The sequence below is a fragment of the Protopterus annectens genome, chromosome 6.part0 (genome assembly GCF_019279795.1).
Source record: "Protopterus annectens isolate FY-2018-M chromosome 6.part0, PAN1.0, whole genome shotgun sequence".
NCBI lineage: Eukaryota > Metazoa > Chordata > Ceratodontiformes > Protopteridae > Protopterus > Protopterus annectens.
The window spans coordinates 876,124,960-876,150,014 of NC_056737.1; the positions used below are offsets into that span (position 1 = coordinate 876,124,960).

Here is a 25,055-nt window from a genome sequence, read left to right on the forward strand (position 1 = left end):
TGCTTGTCTGCACAGAGGATAGGAATGGGTACCCCCCTGCTTGTTGATGTACCACATGACTGTTGTGTTGTCTGTCTGAATAAACACCTGTCCCGGCTGAAGAAGGTCCTTGAAGGCCATCAAAGCAAATTGGACTGCTAACATTTCCTTCATGTTGATATGCAAATGTAGTAGTTTGGGAGGCCACATGTCTTGTATCCATTTGCCTTTGAAGTGTGCTCCCCAAGCCAAGTCCGAGACATCCGTCGTTAGTACCTGACTCGCCTCTGGTCGGGCCACAGAGAGTCCCTTGTTTAGGTGACATTCCTGAGCCCACCACAAGAATTCCTTCTGGATGCATGGTATAATCCGAATGACAGTGTCCAAATCGTGGCAGTGTTGAGTCCACACACTTCTGAGATACCATTGTAGCTTCCTCATATGCAGTTTGGCATTGGGAAGAACTAGAATGCAAGATGCCATGAACCCCAAGGCTTGAAGGACTGTCCTTGCAGTCAGCCGGGACATTACTGATAACTGCTGGAAGTATAGATGAAGAGTTCTTTGTTTGTCCGGGGTCAGAAATGCCATCTGAGAAGCTGTATTCAGTCTCACACCCAGAAAGCACATGTCCTGAGAGGGCACTAGACTGGACTTTATTTCGTTCACAGAATACCCTAGGCACCTTAAAACTGCAATTACATACTGTAGATGTTGAAGCAACTTGTCTTTGTCTTGAGCAAGAATCAGGCAATCGTCCAGATAAGGATAAATTTGTATTCCTCTCTGTCTGAAGAAAGCAATTACAGGAGCCAGGACTTTTGTGAATACCCTGGGCGCAGTAGATAAACCAAAGGGCAATGCAGAGAACTGATAATGAGAAGTACCAGCCCGAAATCTCAGGAATCTCCTGCAGCTGGGCCTGATAGGGATGTGAAGATAGGCCTCTTTGAGATCCAGGGTTACCATCCAATGATCTTTGCCTAGCATAGCATTGAACTTTGGAATGTCTAGGTAGGTATTGAGAATGGACAAATCCAGAATCGGCCTCCAAGTGCTTCCTTTCTTTGGCACTAGGAATAGACGGGAATAAAATCCTAGGCCTACTTCTGACGGGGGGACCACCTGAATTGCCCCCATCAGCAAAAGCAAAGAAATTTGTTCCTGAGCCTCCAGCCTTTGCTGGGGAGGCACATCCGGCATGCCTTGGAAAGGAGGAAAAGTGTGGAAATAAAACTTGTAACCTCGATTTATTATATCCAACACCCATTTGTCCTGGGTGACCAAATGCCAGTTTTGTTTGAAAAGTCCCAACTTTCCTTCTAGAGGAGCTGCCAGTAAAGAAGGGTCTGGCAGCTGAAGATACAGGTCATTGGGTCTGTTTACGAAAGGGCTGACCCCTACCCTCACCAGAAGACTGTGCAGGAGAACTCCAAGTCCTAGGTCTGAAAGAACCCTGAGCGTGAGCCCTGCCTCTACCACGTCTAGACCTGCCCTTAGACTGATAGTCCGAAGAAGGATAAGACCATCCTCTAGCAGGCCAATTCCTACTAAACTTAGGGGGCTGTACCTGCAGAAAATCCTTGACCGTCTGCATAGACTTAGCCTTATCTTCCATCTTTTTCAAAACTGATTCCACAGGAGGACCAAAAAGTACTTCAGATTGAAGAGGAGCATCCAAAATCCGAGCTTTAACATGCTCTGACAAAGTTTGATCTTTAAGCCAGGCGTGTCTACGAATAACAGAACCTGTAGCTGCCACCCTGGAAGAAGCCTGAAGAGCATCGAAACCACACTGCAAAGAATGTTTGCCAACCTGATCTGATGCATGAACCAACTCCTGGAGCTCCTTACACTCTATACCCTCAAATAAAGCATCCACTTTAGATTTCAATTGTCCTAACAAAAAATTCTGATACTTCAGCATATGAAATTGGCAATTCAAAGCCCTCATAGCTAACGTAGAGGAGGTGTACACTTTTTTCCCCCACCTATCTAACGTTCTGGAATCTTTATCCAAAGGAACTGGATTCTTAGCCACAGAAGCCCTAACACCCTTCGGACCTTGAATAATAGTTTCCAGATCAGCTCTAGGGCTCCTGTACAAATACTTATGAGCTTCTGGAACTCTGTAATACCTGTCTGGCTTAACAGGGCAAGGAGGCAAAGAATCAGGATTAAGGGAAGATTCAGAAAAAACATCCTGAACAACGTCTAAGACAGGAGGAATAGCCAAGGGCCTATGCTGAGGCAAAAACAAAAATTCCCTAAGCCTTTTCCGAGAGTCTGAAAAATCCTGACGTTCCCACTTGAAATGTTCCCTCATGGAATGTAAGGTCTCAGAAAAAGAAAAATCCTCTGGAGGGGAAGCAGAAGGACAGGAGTCCTCTGCATCCGAATCTGAATAGGAAGGGAAATCCTGAATTTCTTCAGCTGAGGAATCAGAGTAGTCTGAAGAATGATCCATTCCCTCTATATCTGCCTCCACCCTAGGCCTCTTCTCTGGGGGGGGGCATAGAACCCCTGATCAAAGTAATCAAGTCCTCTGCCATTTTCAACATATGCTTTTTAGGAACAGGGGCTGGAGAGCTAGAAGTATGACCAGGGCCAACAAGACCAGGTTTGGCCTTAGCATAGCCTTTAGCCACTGAAGAAGAAGGCCTAATAACCTTTTGTAAGGATGGAACCACAGACACCTGAGAAGCACCCTCAGCCTGGCCTACCTCCTGAGAGGCCAACTCCTGCAAAAGTAAAGGTTCCCCCTGGGATTCAGCCGAACCCTCTGCAGGATCCACAGATTCAACCGGAGGCTCAGTAGAACCGGCGTCCGCAACGGATGACTCATCCGGTTTAGACCTTAAAGATTTGTCTTTACGCTTTTTAGCGGTAGCGGGCGTCGGAGGATCCGACGGCATGTTATAGTTACACCGCTTACCGAAAACAAGCCTGGCACAATCTAATCTCCGTTTAATGGTGCACTTATTGAATCTAGCACAAAAGCGACAGCCAACTACGTCGTGCTCAGGCCCTAAGCAAGGAATACAGAAAGAATGATAATCCCTATGAGGTATCTGTTTCCCACAAGAAATGCAATTATTAACTTTTTCTGACATCCGGATAACTGAGGCAAGAAAAGACAAAAATTTCCCCAACGGGGTACTTAGCCCAACTTGGTCTTCGGTCTGAAACTCGATGAATGAAAATTTCAGAACGCCGAACGGCACTTGCAAACGCTGCTTTTGCTTCAGACCACGCGGCATGAAAGACTGAGGATATGGCGTTGGTCATGTGCTTTAGTACTACTACGTACTGACGTCAGCTCTGAGCGACAATGACCGACGCCAGACTAGCTCTTTGGTATTCAGGCCGACCGAGGACAGCGGACTACCCACAGGTTATGACTGCAGCAATGTGAGACGAAGAACATCAGAACACAGCTGCTGAACCCCAGGGTGGTCTTCATGGAAGGATATTCCAAGAGGACAGCAGAACCAAATGCTGCCTTGTACCCTGAAAAAGTGTCCAACTTGTAATGAGCAATAAAGGTACATGCATTAGACCAAGTGGCAGCTGTGCAAATATCTACTGGAGCTCTTGCTAAGAAAGCAGATGAAGTGGAAACAGACCTTGTAGAATGAACTCTTGGTAAGGTCAAACCCTTTTCCTTGCAGACACGAGGAAATACAATCAGTAAGCCATCTAGCTAAGGTTAATTTGGACACAGAGTGACTCAATTTTGCCTTTGAGAAGGAAACAAACTGGTCAGATTTTCTGAAAACTTTAATTCTGTGTAGGTAGAATCTGAGCTATGTACATCTAATGAATGAAGCACACATTCCTCTTTGTTAAGAGAATTTCAGAAAGACAACAGGCAAATTAATGGACTGATTAAACACATTCTCTGAGGCTACCTTTGGTAAAAAGGAAGGGTTGGTTTGAAGAGAAACTGTACCTTTATGGAAAATTAGGTAAGCTGGCTGACAAAATAGTGCCTGGAGAGTTCAGATACTTACCTGGCTGATGCAATAGCTGCTAGGAAAATAGTTTTCCATGATAAATATTTTAAATCTACTTTAGCTGCTGGTTTCAAAGGGGGATTGCTTCAAGCCCTGTAAAAATACTGTAAGGTCCCAAAGAGGAGTCGGATCCTTAATAGGTAGTACAAAGGTACCTTTAAGGAACATTTTGCACAGTTTGAGAGGAGCCAGTGAGGAATGATTTTTGTCAATATGAAAACTGGAAACAGCAGTTAACTGAATCTTGACTGTAGAATAACTTGCTCCCTAATGGAAAACTGAAGCAAGAAAATCTAGGACAGCTGGAATGGGGGCTGAGAAAGGATCCAAGTATATCTCATGAGCCCATATAGAGAATCTTTGCATTTACTCTTGTATATATTCCTGGTATAATCATTATGGGAGGAAGTGAGAATGTGTATGAATGAAGAAGAAAGCCTGGATTGTCTAGCTATCATTGGAAGTGGAGAAACTATGGGGTGAGCTTGAAAGTTTGGAAGTCTGGATGAGGCAGCCCGGACAGGTGAGACAGGAGATCTGGAGATGGATCCAGTACCCAAGGAGGACATATAAAGGTGAGGCCAAATGAAGAAAAATCCTACTTGTAGAGGCCAAAATGGGGTGATGAGGATTACTGTGCTTTTCCGTTGACGTGCTTTCTGTAGAAACTGAGATAAGGGAGGTAAGATGGATAAGCAGACAGATTGGGGGGAGGCAGTTGTGGAAAAGAGCGTCTCTCATTGTCTCCCCTTCTGGGGGAATTGGGGCAAAAAACTTGCTGCATTTGGAGTTGTGGGGAGAGGTGAAAAAAATGGCAGCATGGCTGATCTACTGATGAAATAGCTTTGCCACTGATGAAATAAAGACTATTCATGAGGCAGAAGAACAGATCTGCTCAGTCTGTCTTCTAATATGCTGGACTTCCCTGGAGTGTGTGTTGCTATTATAAAGGAAATGGAACAGATCATCCACTGCCATACACTCACTGCTTCTCAACACAAGGGAAAGGAGTGGCTTCCCCTTGTTTGTTGATGTACTGAACAACCAACATGCTGCTTCTGTCTGTATAGCAATGATCTCCAGAGGAAAAACACCCTGGAAGGCCTGCAACAGTAGGAGGACTTCTCTCAGCTCTAGAACACTGATGTGCAGAATGGCCTCCAAGGGGGACCATGTGTCTTGAAATGTCTGTACTAAGTAGTCCCCCCCCCCCCAGCTGGGAAGTGTCTGGGGTCACCGTGGCCTTGGGCAATGGTGCAGCACTGGCTACGCAGTCTTCTGTGATATCTGATTTGGAAGAAGTTTGACACAGATTTTAAACTTCTCAAACAAAACTTTGCTCATAAACAGCCTTTTTGAATGCTCAATGAGACATTGAAATGCTAAAAAGCAATCTCAACAAAACAAACATTACATTTATTTATTTACTAGCAACTGTTTACTGGGAAAGTCTGACTGGGCCATGGCAGGCTCCTTCTTTTAGTTGAGGCCCGATAGAAAAGCTCCACAGTTAGCAAATCTTGTCATATAAAACAATACAATGTGAGGCAAAATAGTGAATGTTAACTATCAAATCCAAAAAAAAAACAGAAAAGACAGATGATGGAAATCATTATATTACACAAAATTACATTTCAGTTTTACTATAGCAATGATAAGCTACTGGGTCTTCAGATGAAATCCCAGAAGCTTAGATTATGCAAGTAGACAAAAAAGAAACCACAGATAACGGCAGATGGAGAGATGTAACATTTAGCCAGGAGAAGAGTGACAAGAGCAAGTTTGGAATCCAAGTGGTGAGTCCTAAGGTTTGTTTTGAAATATTTTGGATTTATGACTTGTCGTAGGTGCTCTAGGAGAGTATTCCAACATTTGGATACATATGATGAATACTTTTGCTTCACCATGTTTACTGTTTGGTTTGCTGACTTGGGCAAGTTGAGCTTACTTAGACCTGACAGATCCAAAGGAGCAGTACCACATTACTGTCTTCAGTAACAGCCAAGTGTTTGGGTGATGAAGTATACTTTGGGACAGTTAAAGTCGATAAAGTACAGTTGTGTACCTACCATAAATGTAGATGTGCGAGTGTATTCACTGTTGCAGTCATTACACTTGGGTTATCCTGCTGGCAGGCTACCCGCAGTCGGCCTGAATTCCAAAGTCTTGGTCTGGTGTCAGTTGCTGTTGCCTCTTCCCTGACGTCAGTGCGCCAGGGGTATATAAGATGCAGCAGACGCCATTTTCTTCAGTTTTTCTTGCCCCAGATGTCAGGTGCCCCCAAGACGGTAGGCAATACATAATGCTTATAAAAACATGCAGTAAAATAAAAACAATACCTTCATCTACAAGTAAATACACCACATAGGTTGTATAGGATAGAGAAGTATAGATAAGCCCCAGCAAAGAAAGGGGGATGGAGGGTGGGTAACCTGGACGGCAACAGTGAATACACTCGAACATCTATATTTATGGTAGGTACACAACTGTACTATGTTCGTGTTTCACTGCTGCAGCCATTACACTTGGGTTGAATCCCAAAGCTGAGGTAGGGCGGCTGGGTCTAAATAGGATTAGGAGTGACTATGAGGCCCTGCAGAACTGCAGTGGCAAAGCCTGCTCTGGATTTAGAGTAAAGAGGTAAGTGATAATGCTTGGGTAAAAGTGTGCACTGAACTCCAAGTTGCAGCCTCCAAAATTTCATTGGTTGGTACTCCTCTGAGAAAGGCTGCTGAAGTGGCTGCTGCCCTGGTAGAATGTGGCCTAATATTCTTAGGCACTGACTTGCCATGTTGTGCAAAGCAGAAATGAATGTAGTGTCCTATCCATTTTGAAATAGTCTGCTTTGAGATGGCCTTTCCTTGTGATGCTGCAACATATGCTACAAACAGTTGCTCAGTTTTTCTGAAAGCTTTTGTTTTGGCCAAGTAGAAGCGTAGCTGCCTGTGTATGTCCAAAGAGTGCAGAAGTCTCTCCCCTTTATTCTGGGGATTTGGATAAAATGTTGGCAAATGAATGGTTTGGTTAAGAGCCACACTGGATACTACCTTTGGCATAAATGTTGGGTTTGTCCTTAGAGAAACCCTGACCGGATGAAAAATGATAAAAGGTTCCACTGCCATTAATGCCTGTAACTCTGAGACTCTTCTTGCTGAAGTTATTGCTAGGAGCAGAGCAGTTTTCCATGATAAGAATTTAATATCAGCTGTATTGGCTGCCTCAAAAGGAGGCAGTATGACCTTTTCCAAGACAAAGTTGAGGCCCCATGTAGGTATCGGTGCTCTCCTTGGTGGTCTTATGTTTTTTGCCCCTCTGAGGTACTGTCTTAGCAGTGAATGTGAGAAAATAGGAGGTTCCGTATTGTAATGAGCTGAAATAGCAGAGGCATGGATCTTAATTGATGAGAAGGATAGGCCTTTGTCCAGCATCTCAGTTAGGTATTGTAAAATCTGAGGAATATTTGGAACAAGTGGTTCAAGTCCTTGTGTTGGTTCCAAGCACAGAATCTTTTCCATTTTTCTGTATAGGATTTCCTGGTGCTGGGCCTCCTGACTTCCAAAATGACATCCAGAACAGCTTTAGAGAGAGGTGTGTTCCGAGTGGCTACATTATTTGCCATGCAGCCAGATTTAAGGTTCTGAGTTGGCTGTGCAAGATCTGATTGTTTTGTTGAGTCAGTAGATGAGGAATTTGAGGTAAAGTCCAGGCTGGGCCTTGAGACAAGCTCTTTAGGATTGGGTACCAGTGCTGGCGTGGCCAGTCTGGGGCAATCAGAATCATTTTTGACTTCTCCTGTCTGACTTTCAGGAGTACCTTGGGAAGGAGAGGCAGTGGTGGAAAGGCATAAACTGTTAGGGTTTTCCAGCTGAATGATAGGGCATCCACTTTCCATGCTTGTGAGTGATAAGTCCTTGTGCAGAATCTCTGTAGTTGGCAGTTGTGAGGGGAGGCAAAAGGATCCATGTCTGGGCATCCCCATTTCCTTGTTATCATGCTGAAGACCTGTGGATCTAGTTTCCACTCGTGAGGGTCCATGAGGTTTCTGCTTAGTTCATCTGCCAGAGTATTTTTCTTTCCTGGCAGGAATTGTGCCTGCAGATGTACTTGATAGGTCAGTGCTGTGTTCCACAAAGTCATGGCTTGCCTGCAGAGGGGGTAGGAATGTGTGCCCCCTTGCTTGTTTATGTACCACATAACTGTAGTATTGTCCATCTTTAGCAATAGTTGTCCTGGATGTAGTAGATCCTTGAAGGTTGTCAGGGCATTCTGTACAGCTAGCATCTCTTTTTGATTGATATGAAGATGCATTTGGTCCGCGGGCCACGTGCCCTGAATACATTTTCCTGCAATGTGTGCCCACCAGGCATAATCCGATGCTTCTGTTGTGTCTGCCTGGCTGTGGGTAAAGTGAAAGGCTGTCCCTTGTTGTGGTGACAGGCCAGTGCCCACCATCGAAACTCCTGTTGCAGGCAGGGAATAAGAGGTATTATTGTTTCCAGGCTGTGGCAATGTTGAGTCCAAACACTTTTTACATACCATTGTAGCTTCCTCATATGCAGTCTTGCATATGGAATTAGCAGGATGCAGGATGCCATGAAGCCCAAAGCCTGCAGAATTTTTCTTGCAGGTAGCTGGGTCTTTGTTGCCATCATTTGAAAGTAATGAGACAGTTGCCTTTGCTTGTCTGGCATGAGATAAGCCATCTGGGCAGTTGTATTTAAGCTTGCACCCAGGAATATTATCTCTTGAGAGGGCACTAGTTTTGATTTCTTTTCGTTTACTGTGTACCCTAGGCAAATTAGTAATCTTTCTACAAACGCCAGATGCTTTAGGAGAATGTCCTTGCTCTCTGCCTGAATAACGCAGTTGTCCAAGTAGGGATATATTTGCATTCCTTTTTGTCTGCAAAAAGCAATTACTGGTGCCAGGCATTTTGTGAAGACCCTGGGCGCAGTAGACAAGCCAAAGGGCAGTGCAGAGAATTGGTAATGCATTGAACCAGCTATAAATCTGAGGTATCTTCTGCAAGTTTGTCTGATTGGGACATGCAGGAATGCCTCTTTGAGGTCCAAAGTAACTAGCCAAGCCTTCTTGCCCAGCATGGGTAGAAGTTGCTGCAGTGTCAACATTTTGAATTTTGGAACGTCCAGGAAAGTATTTAGAGTAGACAGGTCCAGTATTGTTCTCCAAGCATTATCCTTTCTGGGTACCAAGAAAAGTCTTGAGAAAAATCCTTGCCCCTGCTCTTCCTGTGGTACTTTTTGAATAGCTCATTGTCCATGAGAGCAGAAATTTGTTTTTGTGCCTCTGCCCATTGATTGTGTGGCAGGTCTGGCATACCTTTTGGCCTTGGTAGGGTGTGAAAGTGGAACCTGTAACCCTGAAAAACAATATTCAGAACCCATTTGTCCTGGGTGATCGTGTGCCAATTATGTGAGAAAAGTGCTAGTTTTCCCCCTAAGGGTGCTGCCAAAAGGTAAGTGCTTAGCATAGGTAGGGGAAAGTCATTGGGACTGTTTCCTACAAGATTGTGATTTGTCTTCTCTGCCTTTGGGGGCTGAAGCACCCAACTGTTTAGGTCTGTATGAGCCTTGGGGCCGAGATCTGCCTCTTGGGCGTCTGTATCTGCCTCTTTGTGGCCTGTCTGACACTGGAAAGGACCAATTTTTTGAAGGCCAGTTCCTGCTAAATCTGGGTGGCTGAACCTGTAAGAAATCCTTTACTGTCTGCATTGAATTTGCTTTATCCTCCATTTTCTTTAACACCTCTTCTGTCTTAACACCAAACAAAGTATCATGCTGTAATGGAGCATCCAATAATTTTGCTTTAACATGATCAGGTAACGTTTGTTCTTTTAACCAAGCATGCCTTTGAATGACAGAACCTGTAACTGCGGCTCTGCAAGAAGCCTCTAATGAATCAAAACCACATTGCAAAGTATGCTTTCCCACTTGTTCAGCTGCATGCAATAAATCCTGCATTTCCTTATTTTCAGGACATTCTGAGCTTGTAAACATTTTCTGTTTTAGCAAAGACATTAGGTATTGTTGATATTTAAGCATGTGAAACTGGCAGTTTAAAGCCCTTACAGCTAATGTAGCAGAGGTACATATTTTTTTCTCCCATCTATCCAGTGCTCTAGAATCCCTATCAGAGGGAACAGGGTTTTTGCAGTGGAAGCCTTGACCCCTTTGGGACCCTGAGAAATTGTTTCTGGGTCAGCAGCAGGGTTTTTATAAAGAAATTTATGAGAATCTGGGACCCTGTAGTACCTATCTGGCTTGACTGGTGCAGGGGGGTAAAGAATCAGGAGACAAACTGGATTCAGAAAAAAGATCAACAACAATATCTAGTACAGGGGGGATAGCAAGGGGCCTGTCCTGAGGCAGTAAAAGAAAGTCTCTGAGCCTTTTCTTGATTTCTGAATAATCCTAGCTCTCCCAATGGAAATGCTCCCTTCATGGTGTGCAAGGATTCCCCAAAAGAGTAATCCTCAGGAGGAGAGGCTGAAGGGATAGATTCTTCAGCGTCAGAGTCCTCATAGGGAGGAAGAGAATGTCCCTGTTCTGAAGAAGAATCAGAGGAAATAGAAACCTGGTCAGAGGAGTCATAGTCAATGTCTTGCCTAGGCCTTTTATCAGGAGGGGGATGGGAACCCCTGATCAAAGTAATTAGGTCCTCGGCCATTTTAAGCATCTGTTTCTTTGGCATGGATGCCTGTCCAGGAGAATGCTGTACTTTTTTTTTGTCTTTAATGGTGTTTTAGACTTTGCCTTGGCTGCTGAAGTGGTCTTGATAGTAAGCTGTGTAGGTCTGAAAACACCCTCAGAAGCCGATGCCTGCTCTGCGGCTCCGGACCCATCTGAGGGAATAGTTTCCGTAGGCCCAATACCTTGAGTTTCCAGAGTCCTAGTTGTCTCCACGTGGGAGTCGGAGGCGGCCTGTGGCTATGAGGTAGCAGATGTCAGGGGCTGCGAAAGCGCCTCACTGAGAACCGGCGACTGGCCTAGAAGAGGCTTTGTCGTCGGTTTTCGACCTCGGATGCTTGTCCTTTTCTTTGTCCTTGCGCTTTTTATGAATTCCGGTCATTGGTTGTTCCGACGGCATTATATAGTTAAACCTTCAGCCAAAGTAATGTAAAGCAAAATCAAACCGACGCTTAATAGTGCATTGGTTGAATCTAGCACAAAACCGACAACTAGCAACGTCGTGGTCAGGGCCTAGGCAAGGAACACAGTAAGAGTGAAAATTCTTATGAGGTATTTGCTTCCCACAAGAAATACAATTGTTAACTTTTACTGACATCGGTCTGGAGCAAGAAAAAGTTTCCCCAATGGGGTACTTAGCTTTATTGAAGACTTTGGATCTGAAATTCGATTTGGCCAACCAGCACTTTCGAACTGCTTTTGCTTCGGGCACCGTGCGGCAAGAAAGACTGAAGAAAATGGCGTCGGCTGCATCTTATATACCCCTGGCACACTGACGTCAGGGAAGAGGCGACAGCAACTGATGCCGGACCAGGACTTTGGAATTCAGGCCGACTGCAGGTAGCCTGCCAGCAGGATAACCCAAGTGTAATGACTGCAACAGTGAAACATGATGAACATCATGATTGAACTTTTAATAGTTCAGAAATTCCAACCAGTTTACTTGGCTGAGTGCCAGGCAATGACAGGTTTTACTTGGAAGGACTGTTGCAAATTTTGCTATTTCACTATATCATTGTTCTAGTCTTGTTAAAAGGGAGGAGTTGGCATTTGTTAGCAGGACAGAGTTTTTAATAGATATGTAAGAGCAGTAGTCTGTACAGACTGCATGGTGAGGTAGGGAGATTGCTTTGTAGAGACCTAGTTTTAGAATAGCAATTTGGGTGAGTAAGACACATTTTAGATCTATGGTAACCACAGTTAATTTACTACGCAAGACAACCTCAAGTCTACTGTTTTGAAAAGATGTTTTTTCAAACTTCAACACCCATCCAACTCCCTAGAACACAACAGCCTATGCTGAATTGCTCTCAGAAACTTTGCACAAAGATGTCAACAGCTGCATAGAGGCTGCTGTACCTACTGGAAGTAATCTGAGAACTAGCTCCAAAAACAACCTGCCCTGGTGGCATTCCAAATTAAACAGACTATGCAACAAAAAGAAACAAATTAAGGCACAAATCAAGAAGGGCAATTCCCATAAAGTTAAAAACTCTCTAATCAGACTAAATGGGAAACTAAGAGGGCTAATTAGGTCAAACAAAGCCAACTGTGACGTTGAACTAGCCTTCCAGGTGAAAGATAAACATGAGGCCTTCTTCAGCTATGTTAGAAACCTCAAGGGCAGCACACAGCAATGTGCTTAACTAGTGGTTAATGATGTCATATTCACCAAGCCTGCCGATGTAGCAAACCTGTGAACAGACAAATTCAGTTCTAAGTTCCAACATACTCCCCAACTATCTCCCAAGAAATACACTCGAACATAATCCTTCCAACTGTAACCAGGAAGCATGTACTAGCTGTGCTCAATAAAGCCAAGAACACAGTCTCAGTGTACCCCAATAACATCCTGGGACACCTTCTGAGCAGTCTAAAATACAACTTATCACGACCCTGGAGTCACTATTTAACTATAGTCTTAAAACAGGCTTTGAGCCACAAGAATGGAAGACTGTGACTGTCAGCCCTCTTCATAAACAAGGACCTTCAACAGATCCTGGAAACTAAAGAACCAACAGTCTGACTAGTGTTATTTGCAAAGCCATGGAAAGAATTATGGAAATTTTCAACAAGGACAGTGGACAACTCCAGACTCTGGATCCATCCCAGTATGGCTTTACTAAAGGAAGTGCATATTTACCGAACCTGGTGGACTTCTTTAAAAAGGTCGCAAAGGATGAGGGGAAAACACTGCATACTGCCTACCTAGATCTGGCTAAAGCATTTGATACAATATCCTATTCGGACACTGTCAAAAACTTATGGAACTATGCATGAACCCCTTTATAAAACGCTGGATAGCTAACTAGCTCATGGATAACACCCAAGAAGTTAGGACTGTTGAGACTCCTCCACAGAGAAGCCTGTCACCAATGGAGTTAACCTGGGCTCTGTGCTAGGCCCATTCCTCTTTGGCTTTGGCATCCAAGAAGTGGATGTCAATGTCAAAAGCCTATGGCTAACCAAATTTGCAGATGACTGCAAACCAGGAGCAGTCACTGAACCAACCCAAGACAAGAACAGCCTTTAGAAAGGTCTAACACACACACCTGGTGCTAAAGCCATGGCTTAAAACACAATACCAAGAAATGCATTATAGTACCTTTTGGGAAGTCAGCCACCCTGGGTAACTTGCGTCATCAATAAAACACCCCCAAAAGATGATTCACTGGTCAGGGATCTGGGAACTTGTGTAGCTAGTAGCCTGTCCTTCAACCAACATATGCCTAAGGTAGTAAGAAAATCCTTCCATGCTGTTGAACTTATAAGTAAGAGCATAGCATCTAAGTCCAGAGAGGTCATCGTACCACTGTATAATGCCCTTATTAAATCTATCACAAAGTGTAATTAATGCCCCTCTTTGGTATGTACCTGACCTGACACAAGCAGCAACTGGAATGTCCACAAAGGTTCCTTACAAAAAGAATACAGAGTAAAAACAAATGTCCTTCTCTGATTGCCTCATACCCCCTTCTAGTTTACTTGGTATCATACAGACTACTTTGAGTTGATTTTTGCGTGGCATACAAGCTGTCCCCTTGACCTTGTTTTGATGAACTTTTTGCACATCTGCAAAGCAAACAGCATCAGAACTACTAGTGCAAAAGACCTACATTTTGCTTGTGACATAAACAGGACATGTTGCAGGAGACAGATATGTTTCTCAGAGATTCTCATTCTCTGGAACAGGCTGTGAAGCAGAGCTCCTCCCTACCCCATTTAAGCACAATTTGCACCAATAGCTGGGTAATCAGAAATTCACCCCTAGTCTGGTGCCTGTGTGTCTGACAGATAAAGTCAGTAAATCACTTCTATTATAAATCAAATTTGTGGGCTGCATGTGTAGGCTTAAAAAAGCCCTTACTGGTCATTACCCTAATGCATACCTATAAACTTATGACGTATAAAAAATATTTTTGTGATCAGAATTGTTCGAGATGAAAAGTAAAATTTTTGTTTTGTTTGGATTCAGGACAGATTAGATTTAAAAAAAATATTCCAAGGAGGACAAGGGTTATTGTTAATAGTTTTTACAATAGCATGCTAGTAGGGGAACAGAATTAAGTGGTGTCATCTGCATAATGAATGAGGGACCCTTGCCCCACTGCAGTATGGTGTTAAGGTTATATATAAAGATACTGAAAAGGAGAGGACCTAGGACTAAGCCCTGAGGGGCACCAACAGTTATGAGAAGGCAGGATTAGAAACACGTTTGCCACTAGATACATTGTGTCTTATAAACCATCTTAGTGTAGAGGTGAAAAGACTGAGGGAGAGTAATGTTTGTAGTAGTTTACTATGAGAGATGGACTAAAGGAGTTATGTACTTACCATAACATTCCATCTGTGTTATCTTTTTCATTCCTCCTTGACCTGTGGGTTTTAAACCTGACTCGGATGCTTACAAAAGCTTAGGCTCCTAAGCTCGAGCCCATTCCCTACCCATAACGCCTCACTCCCCCTGGTTACCTCAGATCAAGTGCGCTGCCACCATTACCAATAATATTATCATAAATGCAATGGACATCAATACTGACAGTTACCAAAAAAGAAATAAAGAAACAGGAGCTCAACAAGGAACAGAGGTTCCTATAAACATATCGGTCAGGTCATTCACAAAAGGACAGGGGGAAGGAGGGAGGGCCGAGGAAGAATGAAAAAGACAACACAGATGGAATGTTGTGGTAAGTACATAACCTTTTTATCTGATGTTGTCATTTTCAGTCCTCAGCTACAACAACCCTGGATGGCCTTCATGGAAGGATATTCCGGAGCACTGCAGAACCAAAAGCAGCTCTATTTCTGGACACAATGTCCAGTTTGTAGTGGGAAATTTAGGTGGGAATTAGATCATGAGGCAGCTGAACAAATATCATCAATTGAAACTTTAGTTGAAAAGGCTTGGGAAGTTGCCATAGATCTAGTAGAGTGAGATTTGACTCTGTGAGGTAAAGAACACCTCTGGATTCATAAACAAACAAAATGCAATTCCTTAACCATTTTGCTAAGGTGGGCTTGACAACTGGTTTACTCTTTTTTGCATCCAAAAGAGATATGAAAAGTTGGTCAGATTTCCTGAAAAGCTTTAGTTCTGTCTACATAAAAATGCAACTGTCTTGAAACATCCAGCAGACAGAGTGCATTCTCCCTTGTTTATGAAATTATGAAAAAATATTGTTAAGTTAACAGATTGGCTTATATTGTTCTCAGTTGCAACTTTGGGAAGAAAGGATGGATTAGTACATAATATGTCACTCTGTCCTTGTGAAAAATTAAGTAACGGTATTTACAGGACAGAGCTTGCAATTCAGACACTCTTCTTGCAGAAGTGACAGCCACCAGAAAAACAGTCTTTCATAAGAATTTCAAATATAATTTAGTGGAGGATTCAAAGGGAAGAAGAACCAGAGCCTGCAAAATCACAGTCAGACCTGGTGTTGGATTTTTGACAGGAGGGAGAAGATGAAGCCAAAAACCATACATTTTTCTGATATGAAAATTCGAAATGGCTGCCAACTCCGCTCATAGAAAATATGAGCAAGAAAATCTAGGACTGCTGGGACAGGAGTAGTAAAAGGATCTAATTTCTGCTGTTTAGCCCAAATAGAAAATCTTTTCCATTTGTGCTTGTAAATTCTTCTAGTCAAAGATATGTGGGAGAAGATTAGAATGTTTAGAAATGGGGATAAAAGTCTTGCAAATCTGGCCATTGTTGGAATTGGAGAAACAATGCAGTTAGTTTCAGACCTGGGAGATCAGGATAAATTTACTCTGATGGATGGGATAGTAGATCGGGACGATGTTCGAGAGTCCATTGAGGGCAAATCAGATGACAGCAAAGAAAGGTGAACCAGATTTGCCGAGGCCAAAAGGGGCAATGAGGATCACTTTGTTCTTCAACCTTAACGCTTTCTGAAGAAACTTGAGGATTAAGGGCAGAGGAAGAAAGGCAACGTAACCCGGAAGGTCAAGCATGGACCAGATCATCCCAGGGTTACTGTCCCTAAGGGGAGATCAAGGTGAAGAACCTGCTGCACGTGTTGTACAGGGATGTGAAGAGATCACAGCAAGGTTGACCCCATTTGTGGAAGATCATGTTCACCACTGACTGATTCAGGGACCACTCGAGGCATCAGTAAGACTCTGCTGAGCCTGTCCGCTAGAATGATGCACTCCCCCAGAATGTGTGTTGCAATCAAAAGTGGTTGGTAGAGATAGCCCACTGCCACACTCTCACTGCTTCTCAGCATAGGGGGTAGGATCTGGTTCCTCCTTGACTGCTGATGTACCAGACCACTATTTGTATCACAAAAGTCCCTGGAGGAAGGAATGTGTGAAATGCCTGCAATGCTAAAAGGACTGCTCTCATCTCCAGGACACTGATATGCAGTTTGGTCTCCTGTGACCAGGAAATGTCTCCCCCACCCCACCTGGCAGACAACCATGGTCAAGGTGGAGGTTGGGAGAGGAAGAACAAAAAGGCGCCCTTGAAGAACCTCCGGAGAGTGAAGCCACCAGAGAAAATCCTTACACACTCATGATTAGCTTGATTGGATAGTTGAGGGGGTGTTGAAGTAGTGACCACTGGACTGCTAAGGTCCACTGCAGAATTCTAGGCATGCTGTTGGTAACAGAGTTATGGTGCCAGCCATGGAACCCAGGGACCTGAGTACTAGTTTGGCTGGAGGAACTGTGATTGCCTAAGATTTGTCTGACACGTAGTCTAGAATTGAAATCCTTTCCAGAGTAAGGAATGCTAGGGTCTTGGTAGTATCAAAACAAGCCTCTATGAAATCTATGCTCTGAACTGGCTGAATATGGGAATTTTGCATGCTGATTGTCATGTTCAAGGTAGGAACTAGCTGTAACAGATGGTCCCTGGCTTGGGTGAGTAGATACCTGACTGGAGTGGTTAGGAGCCAGTTGTCTAGGTACAGAAAAAGGTGGAATCCATGCAGTTTGAGATGAGCTGAGACTACCGCCATGCATTTGGTGAACATCCTGGGTGCTGTGGTGAGACCAAAGGGAAGCGCTCTGAACTGATAATGGCTGGCTACCAGCCTGAAGCGTAGGTACCTTCTGGAGCACCTGCCCATTTTGATGTGGTAGTACATATCCTTCAGGTCCACTGAGCACATCCAGTCGTTCATTTTCAAAAGAGGTAGAATGGACTGTGACCATCTTGAACTTTGTTTTTTAATGACTTGATCAGGGGTGTCGAATTTCAAGATGGGCCTGAGGTCCCCTGTCATTTCTGGTACTAAAAAGAATCTTGAGTAAATGCTCGATCCGATCTGATCTGGCGGGACCTTCTGGATGACTTTTTTGTAGCAGCTTCTGCTGCCTCTCTCTGACTAAGTGGAAGATCCAGGAGAGAAGTCATTGGTTGGCTGGGGTTTTGAAAAGTGAATGTAGTATCCCCTGGATACAATCCTTTGCCCCTACCAATCTTTTGTGATGGCTAACCAGGCTTCTGGTTGCAAGGATAAGCACCCCCCCCCCCGACTGCCTCCAGTGAAGGACAGCTAGGCAACCTCTCAGGAGTGCTGAAAGGGCCCCGCTCGGCAGCGTGGGTGGCATCTTTCATTAACCATTTCCCCCTCTGCCTCTGAGGGGTGGTACTCTCCCTGCCACTCCTGAAAAGGACCCAGAAATTTCCTGAACTGCAGTCCCCCCCCCTGCTGATTCCGGGAAAAGGATCTTTGGGGGTAGAAAAACATATTCCGATGGCAGACAAGGTCTTTCCATCTTTCTCACTACAGGAGAGTGTCTTTCTAATAGTGGGCCCAAAGATGATCCATCAAAAGGGGCATTGACGAAAGATGACTTGAACGGTTCTGCAAAGTCACACAGCCGCTTCCAGGCAAGACAACTAATGGCAATGCCAGAACCGGCGGCTCTTGAAGTACCTTCTGCCACATGGGCGATTAACCTCGTGAACGTATTGTAAACTGACTATAGAGTGGCCAATCTGGAGGAGAAGGATTTCCTTTCCTCATTAGACATGGACTTTGGGACCGAGCTAGAGAGTTCTTTGATTAAATCCCTCTGTAGCCTAGTAAAATGGGAAAGGTAGTTTAAGGCTCGTAATGTGAAGGTAGATGAGGCATAAACTCTCTTACCGAATCTGTCCATAGCCCTAGACTCCCCTGTTTGGGGGGGGGGGGTGGACAGAGGTGCTTTCTTGGGCCAGCTTCTTCTTGGTGGCTGCTGCAACAACCCTGGCATCTACAGAGATTCCCATTCCCATAATGGAGTTGGTCAGGGGCAGCATATAGGATTTTGTCTGCATGCATGGGTACACGTTCTACCGTGTCCGGATCCTTCCAAGCTATGCTTGATACTAGATCAACAACAGCATCAGCAGGGGGGGGGGGCATCCAAGATATAGACAGGCAAGACCCGAAAGCCTCCAAGAACACCAATTCCTCCGGGGTAGGGTTTCGGGAAGACCATCCACCTCTTCGGTGCAGAATTGCCAAGATGTCTCCAAAGGAGAAGTTATCTGGGGGACTCTTCCCCTCCTTCGAAATTGGCATCTTCTGTGACAGATTCCTCTGGGGAATCCAGGTGCCTCCTTTTGCACCTTCTCTTCTGGCGAGACATCAGAAGAGATTTGGGGTTCTAAAGGTGGAATTACTTGCAGGCTTTGCTGGGGCTTTGGTGAGATCTCAAAAACAGTCTCCAAGGGGGGTGAGAAGTGGATCAGAAAGGCTGGGAGCAGAGGATCTCCTAAGGATGGAGAGGACCCTTCTCCATGACCTCGGAAGCAGAATGGGCCAGAGAAGCCCAAGATCATCCTCCTGGAGCCGAAAATACCAGGACAGAGTATCCCAAACTCCTCCAGCTCTCTGCTCCGAGAGGCAAGCCGCAGCCAAACTGTCAATCGCCGATACTCCAAGGGGCAACAGCTTCAAAAACTTCAGAGTCGAGGTCAACCCCTCAGAGCAGACATTGAGGCTTCAGCTCTGGGAGCCGCTTTGGTCTGACATAGCAGGTCAGGAAAGGTGCTAGGTTCGAAGTGAGATCCATACAGGCTCAGACACTTCGGCACTCGGGGCACTTGGATCTGAGGGCTCCAAAGCAGCAAGTCAGGTCAGAGAAGGAGCTAAAAGGGAGACTCTCTGCCCATGGTCCCAGGAAGGGCCAGGGCTGGTAAGACCCCCATCTAGATCTACATCTGAAGGAACTGCCTCATCAATCTGTCCACCTCTGACTTCGAAAGACTGTGGGTAGACCTGACAGAAGATGCTCTGGAAGGTGGCCTGCATGAGATCCTCAGATAAACTAAACTAGTGCTTTTTTTTCCTTCTATATATATAACAGTGTCAGACGGTAGGGTACAGAACAGCGTAAGGGAGGCTACACAAAAAACAAAACAAAACAAAAGAAAAACAACTTATGAATGAAGAAAATAATTTCTCTTTATCACCAGAGCTTGAGACAACAGACTGTGATGCTTCTAGGAGTGGTAAATGAGATCTAAGGTAACTGGGGGTGGGGGGTGGGGGGGCAGTAAGGTATTATGGGTAGGGGAGGAGCTGCTTCACAGCCTAGGCTTTTGCAAGGCAGCTGAGTTGGATCAGAGGTCAGATCCGAAACCCAAAGGTCGAGGAAGAATGAAAATGACATCAGATCGAATGTTTTTGATAAATCCAGGAAATGTGGAAGTGACTAGGTTATCTTCCTGCCTCAGGTGATTTACTGTATTGTGGAAGGACAGAGAGGCAGTAGTGGTGCTATGTGAAGGGCAAAAGCCATGTTGGCATATTAATGCATCAATATATTAAAAATCTACATGCAACCACAAGCACAGTGAATGGTTTGTCTAAGCATAAAAGTGCATTATTCACAGTGTTCTTCGGCTAGGACAGCTTTAGCAATAGCGAACTAAAATAATCATAACTAAATGTCAGTGTTTATGTACATTTCATCTGCTCAGTGATGAAGAAATAATGGCCCTTAGAGAAGAAACTGATCTGGCATTTCATAAACAGCACACAAGGATCAAAAATTTGAAAAATAAAAATACTTACCGTCTAGAGTATTCACATTGTGCATGCCATAAAAGGCAAACTATTCACATTTCAGTTCAAGCACTTGACAGAAAAATATATAAAAGTTCTAATGCTGTGATGTGATGAAGGAAAGCACGACCAGTAAAACCTAGTATATATATTCCCAAAAATTTGCTGCAAATGGACCCAGTTGAGAGTACTGTCACATTCACCTTCGAATTTTACCAGCACATATAACAGCTGCATAAAAAAAATCATTACCCACTGTGTTAGATGTAAGCTTACAAACTTGAAGAAGCTGAAACGTACTTCTGTTTTTCTGCTTTGAATTGCTGGGTGCAGTCATCAAATAGTTTTTGATTCATCTCCATGAAGAGTTTCAAAGCATTATATATTAAGCCATGTATTGTCCTGTAAGTTTCAATAAAAAAGTATCAGCTAGAGCTCAAACTGTAGCTGCATGTTATAAAACTTTTAATATGGTACGAAGTTTCAAATGTAACAACTCAGATTAATCAAGTCTCAAATGTAATAACTTAGATTAGTTACATCTATTAATTTGCTAAAAGGCTAGTTGATACTTTAGGTTTAAGACTACTCAATCTTGGCAGTATTTTCAGGCTAACATAAAGGTTACTACTTTTGTGCCAAAAAGTTCAACAGATTACACAGTATAAATATGTATACGACAGCTTAACTTACAAGCTTTTGAAGTGGACAAATTTGTAAACAAAATGTCTGATTCTACAGCTTAACTTCTTACTTGTTCCAGTGTGTCTTTGAATTGCGATACAAAGATGGGAACATAATAGGTAAAATTTTTGCAGCATTATCACTAATTAAGCTCATAATGTATTCATTATTCCAATAATATAATGCTCGTTCAGCCACCTAAAAAAAAGAACAGAATTTCAATTAATATGCATAACAGCAACAATTCAATAACAATAATCATCTTATTTTAAATTCATTAAACAGCTAAAAAAAGCATTCAATTAAACAAACTCTTTTGTCCCAAATGATGTACAGAGATAAATCAATCTTCACAACATATAAACAGTTGTATCTAACTTTTCACATGTTCATAGTGTACTCATTCCACCTCCCAAATGAAGACATTTTCATCATGGCCCTGAAACACTCCTGTTTTCTAAATAAACGTATTAAATGCAGACTTCCGAAGTTAGTCCCTGCACTTGGATGCAATGTTATGCTGCTTACTTTGTCACAGATAAAATAGTGTGTGTGCGCATTGGGGTGGGGGTGGGTGCCTCACTTCAGACAATATACTCTTGACAAAAATGTTTTTTTTTTTTTGTGGGAGGAGGCACAAATTATCATAAGCAAATTATGAAACCTGAACCTTGGAATTTTACTGACAAATCTTGTATTACATATACTAAGAGGAGACCACAAAGATGGTTTCAAAATTTTGTCTGGCTTGCAGTGGGCTTGATCCTGGACCACCTAGTCTCTGATTATACCTTGCTTAAAAGTTTCAAGTCCAGTTACCTTCCAGACTGCAATGATGCTTTGCAAATGGAAGTATTTCCATTTGAATTTAAAGAGCCCTTAGTTATAGCAATCCTTGAGAAACCTACTTCAGGTCTTCAAGACTTGGGAAACTACCATGCTACATCAAAAACCTTCCCTTTGTGAGTAAGGTAGCTGAGAAAATGGTGTTATGTGTAGCTGTACCTTCATGGTCTCTCGGACTGGTCTTGGTTGAAGTTTTCAAACTAAACAAAGCATTTACTACTGACAACAAATCAAATCAAAGGTTGTTAGCAGTAAACAACCTTTCTGTGGTGATACGTATGGGAGTTATATCCAACATAATCACAGATCTTTAAGAAGTGTGACATCCTCAGTAATCAACAGGACTATGTACCACAGGCAGAAGGGCCCCAGAACATCATCAGTGGTTTTATTGTAATGTTTCCATGAAGCTTCTTTGCTCCCAGTTCTCCAGTTCTTATTGGCATACTGCTAGACAGCCTTACAAATACAGGAGTCAAGTAGTAACAGAGAGACATAATTTGTATAACAGACTTAATGCTAAGTTCTTGCTAAGGGCAAGTAAACCTGGGTCTGGAAAAGGGAAGGATCACCAAAATCCATTACCATAAATCTCCCACTTCTTAAACATGACAACACAACATTTTTATCTGACAAGAGTACCAAGCTCTCTTGGTGGGTGACCTGCTATGCTTACATGCTTTTTCTAACAGTAGCTATGGAGGACAAACGTCCTGAAGCATTATCTAGTTTATAATGTCTGGCACAGGTGTTCATGGATGCCCACATGGCTATTGCTCAAATGTCCCATACTGCTGCATACCTCAGGAAGGTAGCTGAAGTACCCCCCCCCCCAATGCTGTGAGCCATGGTGATTCTGAATACCCACTTGCCTTTCCACTATGGCACAAATAAACCAACCTAGGGTAACACATCCATAGTGTGGACATGCCCATTTGTAGACTGTGAGGGGGACTTGCCTACTTCTAAGCTGGAGGAGTGTAGCCATCAAACGTGCTGCTTGCACCAGCATGATAAGGTAATTCTGAAGGAATAGTGGCTGCTTGTGTTGGCATCACTAAAGCCCAAAGGAACTTGGAAAAGAATTGCATGCAGCAATGTATCCAGCTCTATGGAAATGAAAGCTGCCATACAGTCCATAATTTTAAAGAAAGAGGTTGTGGAACTTCCATGAATGTAGAAACTATGTCACTGGCTGAAGTCTACTTCATCCAGTTCAAGAATGGTCCAACAATGCACAGTACCCAAAACATACCTGAAGGAGGACATCCATTGGGTCAGGGTAAGTGGCAAGTTCACTGTAATGATGAAATGCCCAGATGATGGAAGAGCCTGGTCACTCACACCTACTCTGATTGCACATTCCTAAAAGGTGTAGTGGAAGTTAATCTAAACAGGGAAACACATTCATGCCTTGCATACTCTAGTGATCAACTACTGCTGCTATGTGTTTTGTAAACAGAGAGGGCTGTAATGAGAATGAAGGGTAGCATTATGAACAGGTTGTTATTAGTTCCTACCTACATTTACACGAACATAGTTGATCTCTGTGAAATTTTTGTGTGAAAATACATCTTAAAGGTCTAAACACCATATCTTGTCTTGTGTTGATAGACATGGGAAGATGGTATGCATCAAGACTACCCATAATTTTACTTTCATTATGAAACTGTTCAGGTTATGGAGATCCAGAATTGGCCTTATGTCTTGAGTCATTTTTGGCTTCAGAAGAATCTCAGTAATAGTCTCAGCCTTTCTGGTCTGGTTGGCCTTCTTGGATGGCTACCTTCTTCAGGAAAACAGTAATCTTCTACTCTGAGCTCACTGATGGGGAGGGATGCCTGTCAAGGATATTAGATATAGGGATGCTTGATAAAAAGAAGCTATGTACTCACCATAACGCCCCATCTAAGTAGTAGTTCTTCATTTGTCTTCAACCTGTGGGTTACGGATCCGTATCGGATCCGACTCGGCTGCATATCCAGCATCTGATCGGAGTTCAAAGCTCCTCCTTTTACCCACAATGTCCCTGTCTCCTTCCTCACTTCAGATCGAGTTTGCTGCCCAATCCATTACTCACACCTGACCCCAACAGGACCTTGTCACTACCAGAAAAAAATTTTCTGAGCAAAGAGCATAATTTGAACACCTTCGGAATATCCTTTGTCCTGCTCTTTGCTCAGAATTTTTTTTCTGGTATATATATATATATATATATATATATATATATATATATATATAGAGCCAACAACAGTTCAGACAAGGCCGAGGGATGGTTGAAGGTGAGTACATAACTTCTTTACCTGAAGTAGCTGTCTTCATTTGTTCTTCAGCCTGTGGGACAGAGTTCCCAGCTACTATACACCTGGGAGGCCCTCATGGAAGGATATTCCGGAGCATGGCGGAGCCAAAGGATGCCCTGTTCCTGGACATGATGTCCAATTTATAACATGAAATGAAGGTATGAGAGCAGGATCAAGTAGCTGCAGAACAAATATCATCCAGCGAAATATTGGACCAAAAAGCTGCTGAAATGGCCATAGATCTCGTAGAATGTGCTTTTACCTGACCTGGCAGGGAAATCCCCCTGACAGAATATGCCTGGATAATACAATGGGAAATCCAACGGGCAATAGTAACTTTGGATACTGGTTTCCCTAAAAAGGGTCTGGAATAAGAAAACGAAAAGTTGGTCAGATTTATGAAATGATTTTGTCCTGTGCAAATAGAAATGTAACTTTCTATGGACATCCAACAAATGCAATTTATATTCTCACTTATTTTAAAAATTAGGAAAGAAGACTGGGAGATTGATCATTTGGTTAATGTTGGCCTCTGAAGCTACCTTGGGAAGAAAAGTTGGGTTAGTATGCAAAGACACACTGTCCTTATGGAAAATCATATAAGGGGCCTTTATCGATACTGCTTGAAGTTCGGACACTCTCCTGGCAGAAGTAATGGCAACTAAGAATGCAGTCTTCCATGACAGAAATTGCAAATCCACCAAAGCTGCAGGTTCAAAGGAGGGCAAAACTAAAGCCTGAAGCACTAATGTAAGATCCCACAGAGGCGTAGGATCCTTCACTACGGGTCTCAGAAGAAAGGTACCTGTAAGGAAGGTCTTGCAAAGCTCAGAAGATGCTAAGGAAGCCCTATTGTCCCCCACACGAAAAGTGGAAATTTCAGCCAGCTGAACTTTGACTGGGGAGGAACTGGCACCTTGTTGAAAAATCCCTGATAAGAACTCCAACACCGCAGAAACTGGAGCAGTAAAAGGATCCAATGCATGCTGC

The 25,055-nt window shown here is 43.4% G+C and overlaps 1 protein-coding gene across 5 annotated transcripts in view; it reads right to left on the minus strand.

The window, feature by feature from the left end:
- PPP2R5C (protein phosphatase 2 regulatory subunit B'gamma) overlaps window positions 1–25,055 on the minus strand; it is a 2,766,797-nt gene that overhangs the window by 628,665 nt on the left and 2,113,077 nt on the right. For all 5 annotated transcript variants that reach the window (XM_044074548.1, XM_044074546.1, XM_044074547.1 and 2 more), the window contains 2 exons: window positions 20,987–21,114; window positions 20,533–20,634 (listed from right to left, as the gene is read on the minus strand). In XM_044074548.1, coding sequence (XP_043930483.1) covers window positions 20,533–20,634; window positions 20,987–21,114 — 230 coding nt within the window. The remainder of the gene's footprint in view (window positions 1–20,532; window positions 20,635–20,986; window positions 21,115–25,055) is intronic.